General features: G+C 32.1%; 1 protein-coding gene across 2 annotated transcripts in view; it reads left to right on the top strand.

Moving 5' to 3' along the window:
• Positions 1-182: 182 nt before the first annotated feature.
• Positions 183-15,820, top strand: part of LOC115878162 (zinc finger CCCH domain-containing protein 18) — a 37,292-nt gene continuing 21,654 nt past the window's right edge. Inside the window, exons 1-6 of one of the 2 annotated variants that reach the window (XM_030894550.1) lie at positions 183-308; positions 372-624; positions 1,624-1,780; positions 1,838-1,990; positions 9,856-10,046; positions 14,267-14,337. In XM_030894550.1, coding sequence (XP_030750410.1) covers positions 1,632-1,780; positions 1,838-1,990; positions 9,856-10,046; positions 14,267-14,337 — 564 coding nt within the window. In that variant the 5' untranslated portion in view covers positions 183-308; positions 372-624; positions 1,624-1,631. The remainder of the gene's footprint in view (positions 309-371; positions 625-1,623; positions 1,781-1,837; positions 1,991-9,855; positions 10,047-14,266; positions 14,338-15,820) is intronic. The other variant, XM_030894549.1, reaches the window with a different exon arrangement.

The raw sequence follows: 15,820 nt of genomic DNA, 5'->3' as shown, positions 1-15,820 counted from the left end.
AAATATATGATACAAAGTTTATATATGATTATGTTTATTTTTAATCTGAGCATGAGGTTTTCACGTTCTGTTCTGTGGTTATTCCAGGTAGTCCAACATTACAAAACAATTTTTTAGTAAATAAGTTAAATTTGTAGGGATTTTTCCTCCATAGATTTTTCCAAAGATAAACGAAACACGAAACGCCATTTGCTTATTCAACGAGAGGCCGAAGACAAATTTGATGAAGCTGAAACTGAAATTAAAGTATAATTTATAAACGTTGTTCTGTTCAGCTAAGCTCTAGGAAATCCTGAAGCATAAACAAGGTAAGATCGGCACGTCCGTGAAGCTTATAGTGCAAATAACAGTTTCTATTTTTTCACTTAAAGATGTGTTTGCATTATGTATACCGTATACAGTTAGTCGAAACGTTCGCAAAGTACCGAATACCTTTAAGTATAGTTCGAAATTAAAGTACGCGAGAGACTTCCAGTAGTTTGTGTTGTGAGTAACGAAGTAGTAACAAGTTAAAAGTCTTAAAAGTTAAGTTTTTGGAAAATAACGTTTTACTCCAAGATGAAGCGAGAATTTTTCTTTTTGATGTGTTTAAATGGTTACAGAGGATTCGGCGGCTCTTCGCAGGTAAGACCAAAAAAGCTACAACGGACTCAACATTGAATAAGATAATACACTACAGTGTTTTTCAGTACTATCAAACTAGTCAAAGTAAACATAAAGGGGTTCTTTTAGTCCTCTCACATATACCAAAATAGCACTTAGGGACAGCTATGTATGTGACGAACCAAATGTAAAATAGGCTTAAATATATAGAGATTTTATCAAAAGATATCAAAAGTAATATTAATTTTTTTAATGTTCTACATGTTATACAGTGTGACCCAGTGTTCTGAAAAATCCCCATTTCTATTAAGCAAATTTTGTGACATTCTTTTCACATGTATTTTACATAATCTTCCTATTCCAAGTGATTTTTGAATTAAAACCATTTTTCGATTTAGGTTTCTTACACATTTAAAGCTCTTTAAAAATTAAAACAATTTCGGCACTTATCCCCTTTTGTATTTCCACTCTTCAGTTTAAGAGTAATAGTATATTTGAATCACCCTGTATATCTATTGACAGATTTTTGAAAGATTGGATTGAAAATCTCCAATAGAAAACCTGATTAAAACATTTTCTGATCTCTAGGTCACCCTGTATAGTATAGTATATATAAGTTTTTTTTTGTTATTGATTGTACTTACTTAAAATTATTGATCTCTATATATCAACCAAATTAAGTAATTTGTTTGTTTCAATTTTACTTTGACTTAATAATTTATTGATAAATATTTTTATAGGTAAATTATGGTAAAGGTAATGAAATATATATATATAATATAATTTTAATATCTTTTCTGGAATTATTTGAACGTTTGTTTAATTTATTATTAGGTACCTACTCTGTTTCCTTCTTAAATCTTATAACAGTTTTAAAACCAGCAATGAAATTTTGTTTATTTATATTTACTTTTTAGTGTTATTTAGCATTTAGTTTTTAATTGTACATTTTTTAATGCTTTTTTTATACATGTAGGTAATCATTACATTTTTTCATGATATTTTGATTGTTGTTTTCAGTTTGCATTATGCCCGTGGTGGAATCTGAGGATTCTCGAAGTATTTCTTCTGATAATGAAAGCGATGATGGTGGTAGCAGTCCCACAAATAGACAAGATACAGGTAGAAGTAGACCAGATAGTCCCACTAGTGAACTGCGAAGTCCTGATACACCAAGGTACTTGAATTAACAATATTTAACAAAATTATGCCTTACTATTTTTTATGTTGGCAGATCTAGATCCAGAAGTCGAGATTCTAATGCCAGTCGATCTAGATCTCATAGTCCATTGAGTAGATCACAATCACCGGAAGGAGTGAATCAGAATAATGGTCCTAGAAGTCCAACGAGTCCTACATCAGTTAGTGGCCACTCCAATAGAAGCAGGTATGCTTTTATTTCTTTATTCCCATAGGAAAATTATTTACATTTTTATTTAATGCTCACACCAAATACAATATTTCAAATCTATCAAACAACCCTTTTTTTTGAATATTTTTATACCTGTAATTTAAGGAAATATATTTTAAAATATAAATATAGCCTGTAATTTTTGGTAATTTTGATACTTTGGTCACAGAATATCTTAGCTATACAAAAACAACAGTAAATTTTTACAATAGTCATTAATAGAAAACAGCGTTTTTAAACATGCTTTGCTAATTCTAAAAAGGTTTTTTTTTACTTTTCATAAAATGTTTCTAGGAAAATCAATAAAAGTTACTAGTGTGCACATCATCAAAATATTTAAGAAATACACGTATGTTTAATGCCTACTTGTTTTACTTTGACATTTAACAAGTGTCAAATAAAATTCATAATTTTGTCACCGATTTTCTTCAAAACTGCATGGATTTTAACAGTGTAAGACAGTGATGTTGACAGCTTAATGAAAAATCAATTGTATTAAAAAGAGATAAAAGATGGGTTAATAAATTTCTTTTATGTGGTATTGCCAGATTTTCTATCATAATTTCAAACCGCATAGGTAGGCGTTTATGAAAAATGTTGCATCTAGTGTTGGAACTTAATTTTTCACAATTAGTTACTCATTTTATTATAGCTGTAATAGATTATATTTAGCTTAGATATATTATCTTCATTTCATTAGTATAAATGAAAGTTTTTAAAATAGTTTATTTTTTTCTACAAGCATTTTCCTATAAACATAAAAAACTGGCAACACTGTATGTTGCTTATTATTTTGTCTCTCTGTCTGTCAACTGGTCATTTATAGTTATCTCTGTTGCATGCCTTAAAATAGTCGTACAGACCACGCAGATGAAATGACCAGGGTCGGCACTCCAGGGCACCAATTCTTGACCACTCGTATCTCCAAATATCACTCGCATTTCCGAGAAAGCCATAAAATAATACATACAAAATGCTTATACACGAAGTATGAACGATGTCAAGAATAGTACTGCAGGGCTAGTATAATAATATTTTTTTACACAAACAAATCTTAATTAAATGAAGTTATTAGAAAGTTTTCTGAATAAAACCTGAAGAATATAAAATTTTATAGAAACATATAGACTTTTATTGCCCAATTATTTACTTGATGCGACAGCGTGCTGCCTTTTTTTAACCAGCATATAGAAATTATATGAAAAAGGAATACAGAGTATGGGCGGAAAAAAAACGGCCTATGAAATAAAGGTCGCTGCCATTTTGTCCTTTTATTGCCATTTTGTCTTGCCATTTTGTCGCCCATGTTGTCCTTTTTAGAAAAAAATAAATTACTAAACGAAAATCAATTTACGTTTCGGGAGGGCTTAAGTACTGAAGACGCACTCTGTAGAGTAGAATTAGAATTAGATTAAGTGGGAGGGGGGTTAATCTCTGCGACCTTAGAGATCTATTGTGTCCCCCTTTCTCATCATACTCCATACATAACTCATCATACAGTCCCAGGACTTCCTACGGAGACCCGTGTCCCTCACAGTCGAGGAGCTACGACCCAGGCCGGGTGGACGAAACGGTAGCTTGTGTCGCCTGTTGGGTTTAGAGGTAGGAGGTAGGCTCCAGACCCTTGGAGGAGGTGGTAGCTTGTATGCCACTTGCGGAGGATGGTCTCACGCAAGTGTCAGCCACCTCTTCTGTAGTTCTCTTTGGGTTTGGCCCCTTGGAACTTTCATTGTTACTGTTCCCAGTTTCGCTAGGGGGTTTCCCCACAGCTTCACCGGTGATGTTTTTATTACTATTATTATCAGATCTCATAGTGTTCCTATGAGTCGCTAGGGACAGTCGGTCCACTTCTATGTAGAAATAAGGGGTAAAAAACAATGGGGTGCCCCAAGGTTGAGGCTGTCCGTAGCCCCGCCCGGTATCGTTATATGTCTTGGTGCAATTCCCTGGCCACGACACTACAGTCAAGGACAAGACGATGAGTGAGATGCTTCTTAGACCAAGCCAAGTGCTAGAGGGGATTCTCCCCAGCACCTGACCAGGAGCTTCCCCACTAACGACAAGGTCTTGCATCTCCTAGGGGAAGACTCTGTAGAGTAACTAAGACAATTTTAAAAAACTAGACCAAGGGAAAAAAGTTGTATGTATCTTTCTTGATCTTCAAAAGGCCTTCGACACTGTGGCGCACCAAATCCTACTAAAACGTTTAGACTGCATGGGCATTAGAGGAATATCAAATAACTTAATCAAATCATATTTAGTAAGAAAGCAAAGAACAAAAATCGCAAACGATATTAGCCAAGAAATGGGAGTGGAGTTTGGTGCGCCTCAGGGGACGGTCCTTTCCGCCTTGCTATTTAATGTGTATGTTGATGGCCTGATGTCAGTTTTGACTGAGAATGGAGTGGTGTTCTGTTTTGCTGATGACTCTGGTGTGCTGGTTTGGGGAGACGATTGGGAGAGTGCAAGCAAAGATAATTCTACTACGAATAGATAACCCACGTAAATGGGACGGTTTGGACCGGCCAAAAGACATCAATGCACACGTAAACTTTAATATTTCGTGCGGAAACCCTGGTGAACGAGACGCGGCGTTGCCAATAACTCGTTTTAGAAGAGATCTATTTAGTTAGAACATTGTAAATTTAATTTGGCATTAATCTTTGGACTTTTTTTTTGGAAATATGATACAGGTTAACTTGAAATAAAAATACTAAAACTAAACATATTTTAATAGATAACAAACTCATTTTTACAAAGAAACAAAATAAAAATTTGTGTCGAATCTAAAAATTAGCTAAATCAATTAAATGATTAACCAATCTAAAAATTAGTTAAATCAAACGAAGTTTTAAATGTATTGACATATAGGGGAGAAAAACATTTAAGGACTTTTCATTTTGATATTTATAGTTATGTACAGGGTGTCCCATTTTCATGTGTTTTACAGGGTTTCTCATTTATGAGTATAGAGGTACAAAGATGATATTTTTATTATTTAGTGTTTTATTATTTTTTCATTTGATTTGTCTTGCTATGGGCTTTCTAAAAATATAATTAGGTACTCTATATTAATTTTTATGACAATAACTTTTTTATTTTTGGAGATAGAATATTAATTTATAAAATAAAATATAAGGTTACTAGTCATGTTTATTAGTTACTAGTTATTTATATTTGGTACATGTTATGTTTATTAAGTACATGTTATGTCGTCTTAAGCTGTGAAAAGTTGAGTCTGATACTGGTATAAACAATATATTGTTTTTTAAATGTAACAACCTGTATATTAGAAGTGTATAGCAATTTATAATACCAATTTTTTTCCGATTTCAAAATTGTTCACACATGCCCTTCCTTACTGACATAAAATTTATAAAAATGTGTCAAATAGTAGACATAATTATGTATAAAACTAATATGTCCAACTACATACCTACCGAACTTGAAACAAATTACACATTGGTTTATAATTTTTTCGAACTTCGATAAAACTGTTAAAAGAAAGGGCATGTGTGTTTACTATATAAATTCACTTCAAACATACAGGGTGTCCCATTAAAAAAAGTTTATACCAATAACGGTGACATTTAGCAACTTATTACATTATTGATTATAATAAACAACAAAACTTGACTAAAAACCCTAAAATTTGCTTTTTAGTGAATGTTCTATCCAAAAATAGAAAAGTTATTGCCTGTCAAAAATGGGGGACAAAATAAATTGCTAATACTGTACATTATTCACATAAGACAACAAGTCACCAGTTAGCTATCTAAAAACGAAACTATTCTAAAATTTATGCTAACATAATCAGTAATTTTATTTTACTAAACAATTCACATACAGGGTGACAATTTGAAAACGAACAGTATTTAATATTACCTCTACCGATGATAGCATGAAAATTTGGCGAGAGAAATACGTCAATTTACATATGAAGGGGGACAATTTTTGATGAATTTGTTGTCGTGTTACTTTCAACCTTTTGACCCTCAGGGCGCCTACCCCTAAAATTTTAAATGCCAACTCCTATTTCTTTGACCATTTTTGTGTTCCTTATAAAATCATCAAAAAAATATTGCAGTTTATGTAGAATTCCATAAGAAACACAAAAATGGTAAAAGAAATAGGGGTTGCTATTTAAAATTTTATGGGTAGGTGCCCTGGGGGTCAAGGGGTTGAAAGTAACACGACAACAAATGCTTCAAAAATTGTCCCCCTTGTATATAATATGTAAATTGACTTGTTTCGCCAAATTTTCATACTATCATCGGTAGAGGCAAGATTAAATACTGTTCGTTTTCAAATTATCACCATGTATAAGACAATCTAATTTTTCATAATAAACAAGGTTTGGCGGTAACAGTGTAAATAGTAAAAAGGCAATTTTTGCAACAAGTAACTAAAATCAATTTTCTTGGGATAAATTGTTTTTCATCCCCAGATGAGGCATATCTATCTATTATAAAACAGAACCGTTACAAAAAAGGCCCTAAAATATCTCATTTACGGGCTCAAATGAACTAGTTAAATTCTTATTTCTGTAGGGTAGATATGCTAAAATTCTACTTATTTTTTAAATTTTTTAGTTTTGGTTTGTGATCTTTTTTAACTTCTTCCCATCTGCAAAATTTGAAGATATTAGTGGTAATTAAATGATTTATTAAAAAAAGTTTGTGTGGGTAGCATGTTTCTTCCTTACTACATAACCAAATCGAAATAGCACTTTTCGCTATAATTTTGCTTTTTGTTTTAAGAACCAAATGTTTTTGTTCTTTATATTCATTAAAATATTTCAATATTCGAAAAAATAAACATCTTTTGGACTTTGGAAATTTCTTTGGATGGCACAATTGTCAATTGTTTTTCCTAATTAGGAAAAGTCTGTCTACCCCATAATTTTTTTTCTGTAAAAAGTTTTTTTTCTGTTTCACGGGAAATAACTACAACTTTTGATTTTTAAATAGTACCCTCGGTATTTTCTGCTTTATTCGATAGAAAATGACACTCTATATACATAGAATGACATATCATATATCAACATTTGACATTTTTGTTTAAAAAAATCGTATTTTAAATTTCAATCTAGAGTAAGCCACTTTTGATTAACATCCGGTATATTAAAATACCAAAAATACATTAAAAATAATATTACTAATTTGCAACTATTGAAATAAAATTTAAGGCTTTTGAAATGTTTTAGAATCACCCTGAGATTTTCTTAAGCAAACGTATATTATTAATTAATATATTTCTGGGTATTTCCCCACTAGCACTGTGACAAAGACTATAAAATAAAATAGTTATTTAAAAAAAAGAAAAATAGATTATTTTCCTGTTTATATCATATTTATACTATTATTATTCTTTTTCTGATATTTATTATTTATATTTGGATATAAAATCTAAAGGTATAGATAGTATTTTTAATTAATTAGATTTTTATTTATGTAAAAAAACTTAATTTATATATATACATACATATTTAAACCGGTAATTAGTTCCTTATTAATTTTATATAAACCTCTTTATTAGTTTCCTAATTTTTAAAAAATAGAAAAAATCTAGTACTGAACACGTTTGCAAACTTCTCTTAAAATACAAAGTAATATTTTTCCAAGTTAATAAATAGAAATTATAGATATGTATCACCTTAATGTTTTGCCATATTTTCCCTTACTTCATGTACAAAAAATATGTAGTTTGGGTTGACTTGAAATCGATTAATTTAGAACTGATAGGCTTATCCGAATTTAATATCCAACGTTCGCATATACCTGGATTTTTATATGGAAACCTAAACATTTTTAAATTAGGATTGTCCCTCCTTGATAGTCTGCAATCGTAATATTGACATACATTGCATTGCCCGACATATTTTTAAAACACAAAAACTTAAATCAAAATATAATAATTGAAAATAATGAAGCAAAATCTACAATTGAAAATATAAAAAATAAGCACACCACGAAGCCTTCAAAACGAGGTGCGGGGGAAACGGAAGGCTTTGATAATCGCCGTCACGTCGGGCCGCCGCGTGTACCGGTAGCATTTGGCGTACGATTTGGCAACATAGACAAGCAAGTAATCGCTTTTTAACGTTGCTGCGCCTCGATGGATCCCGGCTCAAAAAGCCGGGCTCCTTTTTGGTTCCAAAAAATTTACACGGGATGGGTTTTCTATTGTCTTAACTATAATATTCTTTGGTGCAAGGGATCGGGCAGAGAAAGCAATACAAAAAATCAAACGATGGTTAGACAATAGCCTGCTATCCGTAAATGTCAACAAAACAAAATTTGTCACTTTTGCACTCTCCCCACGCTCTCTGCCAGAATTCCGGAACCTAAAAATTCATAACCATGACTGTGATCTAAACCTAAATTGTGTATGCAATAAATTGATTGAAAGAGTGACATATATAAAATACTTAGGTGTTCTTGTGGATCAAAACTTTACTTGGAAAGAACATATACTACCTATGTAACAAACAAAATAAGGAAAGTAATAGATAAATTTTATAAGTTGAGCCATGTCTTCGGCTTCAGCACTTTAAAGATGGTGTATTATGCACTGGTGGAATCAACTTTGAACTATGGGTTGGTGATTTGGGGTAGTGCCGGAGTGACAATTTTAAACAAACTACAAGTTGCATAAAAATATATTATAAAACTTATGTTATTTAAAAATAAGAGGTTCTCTACTGAATTGTTTTTGAAAGAGAGTCAATTATTAGATATTAGACAGTTACACCTTAAAGCAGTAATTAGATTCATGAAAAAAATTTCCTATTTCCTATTTCCTAAAGAATCCATAAGCCATGGTCGTAACACAAGAAATGCAGCTCAAAACAACGTCACACGTCAAAACCCCAAGCATACCATTTGCCAGAATCATATTATTGTCTTGGTCCAAAAGTTTTTAACTGCCTCCCAAACAATATTAAAGTAAAACCATACTCTAAGTGCAAAAAAGAGATAAGGCAATGGACACTTCAGAGCAATTATGGTTAATTATGTAGTCTAATTTGAAATATTATATCACACAATTACTATCTCCTATCAAATTAATGTTACCACATTTCTACTAATTATTGTACTAAAATTGTTATACTTAGATGGAATTATTAGAATATATTTTTTTGTTACTTTTTAAAAAAAAATGGTAAAACCTCTGTGATACATGGATAAGAAAAAGAGTGCACACACAGTACTTTAAGTACCATCGTGCACTAAAGTAGAAGTTTTTATTTAATTTACCTATCATTTAGTGAGTGATTTTAGGAATTAGTTAAGTAATAGAGGGACATATTTTCTGTGTTCCTATAGAATTAATTATATTCTGTTCAATATAAATGTAAACTACTACTACATAAAAAAATAAATAAAATTTTATATGTAAAATTATATGGGGAATGTTATCGATCGTCATTTCCAAGCGAACTAGACGCCCATTTTTTTCGATCATGCGGTAGTACGCTCTTTGTTAAATTTCAAACGAATTTTTATTTATTTTAAGAAATTTAGTTTGGTAATACGTCTTTTTATTCCTTTATATAAATACAAAAGCCGACGTCATTATAATTATAAGCTAAAAATATGACAAATAAATTCATTAAAATTTGTCTACGAAAAAATTGTCTTTGTATCTTTTGCATGGTTAGGCAAATAATTCCAAATTACCCAATTAATTAAATTAATAGAAAATTTAAAATATTACCTAGGGACTTAAGAGTTAGGTAATTCTGTGCCAATAAGCTAAGGTAGCATGGACTCTGAACGACAAAACTATATTGGCCTCTAAATATTTGATAATTTTTTCCTAAAATGTTTGTTAACTAGATCCAACTCTGCATCTTCTGACGAGGAATCAAATGCTAAACAACTGAACCATCAGAGTGGGCCACAATCGCCCAAATCTAATGCATCGTATCATAGCGAGTCTCGTCCACAGTCGCGTGGTTCACAAAGTTCAATCGCATCTCGGAAAGTTGTTGAAAAATCACCAGTTAGTTCAAGAGATAATTCTCCAGGTAATTATGCTAGTAATTAAATTTTTCATATTATGTACAAGGTGTTTCAAAAAGCTTATCAGGTTTTCTATTTGACATATTTACTCCCTTTTTTTATACTCTGAGTAAATTATAAGTTAAAGTCTTCTTTTTGCTGTTAGAGCTAATCTGGACGAGGCCTACTTTGTTTACGCGGAATCCGAACCGCGGTCCTCGGCCATATAATCATGGTCCATGGCCTACCGACTTAGCGAGTGTCTAAATCGACTCTTACTCACGAGATATCCGATCACATCCGGCTTTAAACGGGCGTGAATGAGCAGTGTGTGTCAATAAATTTTTATATTCTTGCCATGGAACAACAGCACGATAGATTTTTTATACTCATGGTTCAAAGTGGCGTTCAAAACGTCTCTTTATTGCTGCTAAGGATAATTTGGACGGGGCCTACTTTGTTTACGCGGAATCCGAATTGCGGTCCTCGGCCATATCAAGATGGGTATTCAGTAGTATTCATTATCTGAACAAACGAAAGGGTACGAACATAGTGGAGGCAGGTTTCTGCTTTCCGGCAACCAGCGCCGTCTCTGGGTACCTATTCTTGACCATTCGCATCTTCAAATATCGCTCGCCTCTCGCATCTCCTAAAAAGCCATATAACAATACACAGATGCGTAACTTTGCGTATATAAATCACGTGTATTGTATATGGCTATTTCCGAGATGCGAGAAGGGTTCGGAAGTAGATAATTAAGAGGAAATTTACTTGATTAACTAACCTAACCTAACCTAACCATATTCAAACGCCGCGCCGCACATAGGGGTATTTGGTCTATACACCTCGCCAAAAGTGATATTTTTTTATTTTCATTTTTTATCTTAACTGAATACAAATCTATAAATACTAAATGTAAGCACGTTTATTAGCTTTTTTTTAAGTCGTAAGTTGACTATGAAATAAATAATATATTTCAATTATAAGTATGAATTATCTTGAGTGTATTCTGAATATTTCTAAGATTATAAAATAGTGGAATTGTTTGTAGTGCTTTTTTTGCAAATTGTTTATAATAACTGTCATGATGGATACAGAGCCAGCTGGCAAGTCCTGTTTTATGCCATATTTTTATTTTGAAACGTTTCCTTCTATTCTATTTCTTTATAATGTTTATATTTAAAAAATCAGAGGCATTTTTATAAGATGTAAGACTATTCGGCAATATTCCGCATGGAAATTAGTATCCGTTCAATGCTTAAAGTCTCCAGCTTTGGAATATGTACAAAAATCTTGCCAATATTTGCCACTGCCAAAAAAAACATTGATTTAAATAGATTCTTAAAGGAAATAGTCTTTACCCTATAACACCCATCCTCGCTCAAATATCGTCTATAATATACAAATTACTTTCTTGTTCTAGCACCCTCATCCAATTGCGCAGAATGGCCCTATTTGATCGGTGGAAAGGGTTTCAGAGTAGAGGAAAAAATATTGTGTAGAAAAAAACAAAATGGGGTTCCATATTAGCACGCTCTCCTCTAATAATTAATATTACTAGCAAAAAAGCAAAAAAATCATAAAACATAATTTTGGCCAACTTTTAGTTCTTAATACCCTCTGTGCGCCGTCGGCGCCTGCAAAAGCAGAAATAAAATAAATTTTCGTTCCGGTAAAAGCGAGAACGCCGATGAACGCTGGTTGACGGCGCCTCCTGCTTTCACTGTGAACTAGCCGATTTGATAACACCGTTTAATTTTTCAAGGTTATAAGCGCGAGGCGGCGCGGCGCTACTATGTCATATACAGGGTGTCCCAGAAATACGTGCAAGTATTTTAACTTAACTGGTAGTATAGTTCAACCCCAGAAACACGCCTATGAGGTTTTTTTCTAAATATTTTTTTTTGAAAATTCGGAATTTTTCGAAAATATTTTTGGAATTTTTTTGCAATTTTTTTTAGTTTTTATTTAAAAAAAAATAATTTCTTGATAATATGGCAACATAGGTAGTAGATTAAATTTACAAGAAAGAAAATCGAGAATAGATCCAGTGGTTCTCAAACAAATCTCGAAGTATTGGAAAGAATGTGTAAGGACCAAGAACTATTGACTACAATAAAACGACGGAAAGCAGCATATTTTGGTCATATTTTTCGAAATAACAAATATAGTTTCCTACAGCTGATCGTTGAGGGAAAGATTGAAGGACGACGAGGCATCGGACGTAAACGGTTTTCCTGGTTGTGGAATTTGCGCCACTGGTTTAATATAGGAGAAGCCAGTGCAATTATCCGTTTGGCTGAAGACAGGGAGGAATTCCAATTGATGGTCGCCAACCTCCGATGAGGAGAAGGCACATGAAGAAGAAGGTTCTCAAAATTTTAGCAAAAAATCATTTTTTTTTTGGAAATTTTCAAAGTAAAATAACTTCGTTATTTTGGACTTATTTGAAAAACGATAAAGAGAAAATATGTTTCTTTTATCGAGATCTACCACCGTTTAAAATACTTGCACTTATTTCTGGGATACCCTGTTTATAACAATACACGTGATGCGTATACGCAAAGTTGCGAACGATGTCAAGAATAGGTACCCAGATTGGCGCTGACTAAGAGTAAGCGGCAAACCTGCTTGCACTGTCTTCGCACACAAAGAATAATTTCAAGAACAAGACCTAACCCATTAGCGAAGGCCTTTGATGTTTTTCCTTCGTTGAAAACTTTTGGTTCAATATCAATTTCACGCGCAAATTTAATTATAGGACCATACCTGATGGGGAAAAAAAACATCGATTTTGAATATAATATAATTATTAAAACGTAAAGTTGGATTAAGAGTACATTTATCTATACTAATATATAAAATCCTTAAGTGACTGACATACTGATTAAACACGATCCTGCTCAAACCACTCAACGTAAGAAGCTCAATTTTGGCATACAGGTTCGATAAGAAGGGATTTTTCGAAATTCCAGTTCCAAGAGGGTGAAACCACCCCTCAAATATTACAATATATTTAAAAAACGGTCAAGTTTCCGAAAAAACGCTTAAACACGTATATTTTATTTTGTTTTTTACATATTTTAAAATTTTTTAAAAATGTATACAGGGTGTTTCGAAAAATCTGGCCATTGATTAATCACGATCCTGCTTAAAGCGCTTGACGTAAAAAGCTGATTTTTGGAAAACAGATTGACTTTAGGGTGTAGAGGTTCGATAAGAAGGGATTTTTCGAAACTCGAATTGTAAGGGGGTGAAACTATCCCTCAAATATTAAGATATTTTTTATTTACCGCTGAGTTTTTCGAAAAAACTCTTAAACGCGTATATTTTATTTTGTTGTTTTACATATTTCAAGATTTTTTATAAATTTATATAGGGTGTTTCAAAAAATATGACCATTGAGTAATCACGATTCTGCTTAAACTGCTTGACGTTTAAAGCCGATTTTTGGCAAACGGATTGACTGTGGGGTGTAGAGGTTCGATAATGAGGGATTTCTCGAATCTCAAATTCCAAGAGGGTGAAAAAATCAATCCCTCAATATTCCTCAAATATTACAATATTTGTTATTTAAAAAACGGTTATTCTTTCGGGAAAACGCTTGGACAAGCATAATTTATTTGTTTTTTTACATATTTTGAAATTTTTTAAAAATCATACAGGTGTTCCAAAAAGTTGGGTAATTTCTTAACCACGATTCTGCTTAAACTGCTTTCCGTAAAAAGCTTATTTTTGGCAAACGGATTTTTCGAAAGTCAAATTCCAACGAGATGAAACTACCCCTCAAATATTACCAAGTTATATAATAATATCGCCATATTGTTTTTTTCTCATGCTGACATAAATGTGAGAAAATTTTATCCAGTTTGTATGTTAATGGAAATTCTTGCTTTGTTTTATCATCACCATTACAAATGATTAATTCGACGCGAACGAAGTCGCGGGTACACGCTAGTTTATAGTATAAAATACAGAAATGTTTCGTTTGATGTAGTGGAGAAAAATACAATATCTGTAGTTTCGACTCGCCCTGTATATACCGTACAATATCGCGTATTTTTGAAGAGAAAAATCCACTTGGCAGTAAAAGTATACAGCGTTTAGAAAAAATGCAATTTTATTTTGAATCGCATTGTATATCTATGAAAATATTTTTAAAATGTGAAAAATAGTAAATCTGATGTAGAGCTTCTTGAAAGCAATGGGTTACTCTGTATAACATATATTTTCAATTTTAATAAAGATGTAGCATCCAAAGAAGTAGTTCAACAAATGCAAAGTCCGAAGAGTCCAAAAAGTGAAGCTGGTGCACAGGTAATTTTACAAAATTTTACGTATACATATAAGAATGTTTCTCTGTAATCTTGATAGTCTGGCTTATAAACATGCTTTTCTATTGTAAACTCAGAGATAAATAATTTTCGTTTGAAAAAGAATCTTAAGTTTTTAGGAGCGACCTTTTGAAGTTGTAAAGGTTATGCCATCTTTTTTAAGAGACATTACTACAGTTTTGTTCGTATACATACATATATTGGTTTCAATTAGCGTAGAAGTTTGTTTCTTTAATTTCAATGTAACCATTCAGAACATCAAAATTGGTGGTAGGAATTTTCAGTTAGTGGAAAAAGTTAACGAACTTTTATCATTTCCACTAATTATACTTCAAAATGTGCGAGGAATGTCATTTTGGTCGTCAGTCAATTAGCATTTTCATCCGTCAAGAGAAAATGTGGTTAAAAATCATTAGAGGTGGGCTAGTCTGCGTTTTTTCTGGAGCTACGATCCTCCGCGAGTGCTCTAGTAAAAAGCGATTTTTCATCGAATTATCATCGCTTCTTGTCCTTTATTTTTTATTTATTTCAACTATAGGAGTATGTTTCAGATATTAGGAGCTTAAGCTTCAGTCAGAACCTGGCAATTAGTGGAATAGATTAGTGATTTCAATTACACTTTATGCTTTTTAGTTTACGATCATTCACAATGTCTAAATAAAACAAAAACACAATTCAAATTAATAGATTATCCTAGCAACAGCTTGAGATAGTCAGTTGTATCCATAGAGAAAGCCCAACATTTAGCTTATTGATGATAATAAATAAAACATTTCTCTTGACGGATGATAATAAAAAGCCAAAATGACATTTTTCGCAAATTTTGAAGTATAATTAGTGGAAAAGTTCAAACTTTTTCTATAGCTTCATTCAGAACCTCGCAATTAGTGGATTAAATTAGGGGTTTCAATAATTAATGTAGAAATTTATTCCTTTAATATCAATGTAAGCACTCAGAACATCGAAATTAGCGGTAAACATTTTTTTAGTAGAGAAAGGTATCAAACTTTTAACTTTTCCACTAATTGTACTTCAAAATTTGCGAGAAATGTCATTTTGGCCTCTGATTATTTTCCGTCAAGAGAAATTGTGGTTAGAAATAAAAAGTTGATTGTTTTTAAGCTAAATATTAGGCTTTCTCTATAGATACAACTGACTAACGCAAGCTGTTGCTAGGAAATTCTATTAATTGTAATTGCGTTTTTTAAATATTGTGAATGATAGTAAACTAAAAAGTATAAAGTTTAATTGAAACCAGTAATTTATTCCACTAATTGCGAGGTTCTGAATGAAGCTTATTAATTGAAAATTACTACCAATATTTTGATGTTCTGAATGCTTACATTGATATTAGAGGAACAAACTTCTACGCTAATTGAAACCACTAATTTATTCCACTAATTGCGAGGTCCTGAATGGAGCTTTAAAGTTAAAAAAAAACTGAGTCTAAGACATTGATATATTTA

The sequence above is a fragment of the Sitophilus oryzae genome, unplaced genomic scaffold, assembly GCF_002938485.1.
Source record: "Sitophilus oryzae breed Bouriz unplaced genomic scaffold, Soryzae_2.0 scaffold_1500_pilon_pilon, whole genome shotgun sequence".
NCBI lineage: Eukaryota > Metazoa > Arthropoda > Insecta > Coleoptera > Curculionidae > Sitophilus > Sitophilus oryzae.
Note: the sequence above shows the minus strand (reverse complement) of the source record. Positions and strands in the feature narration are given on the sequence as shown.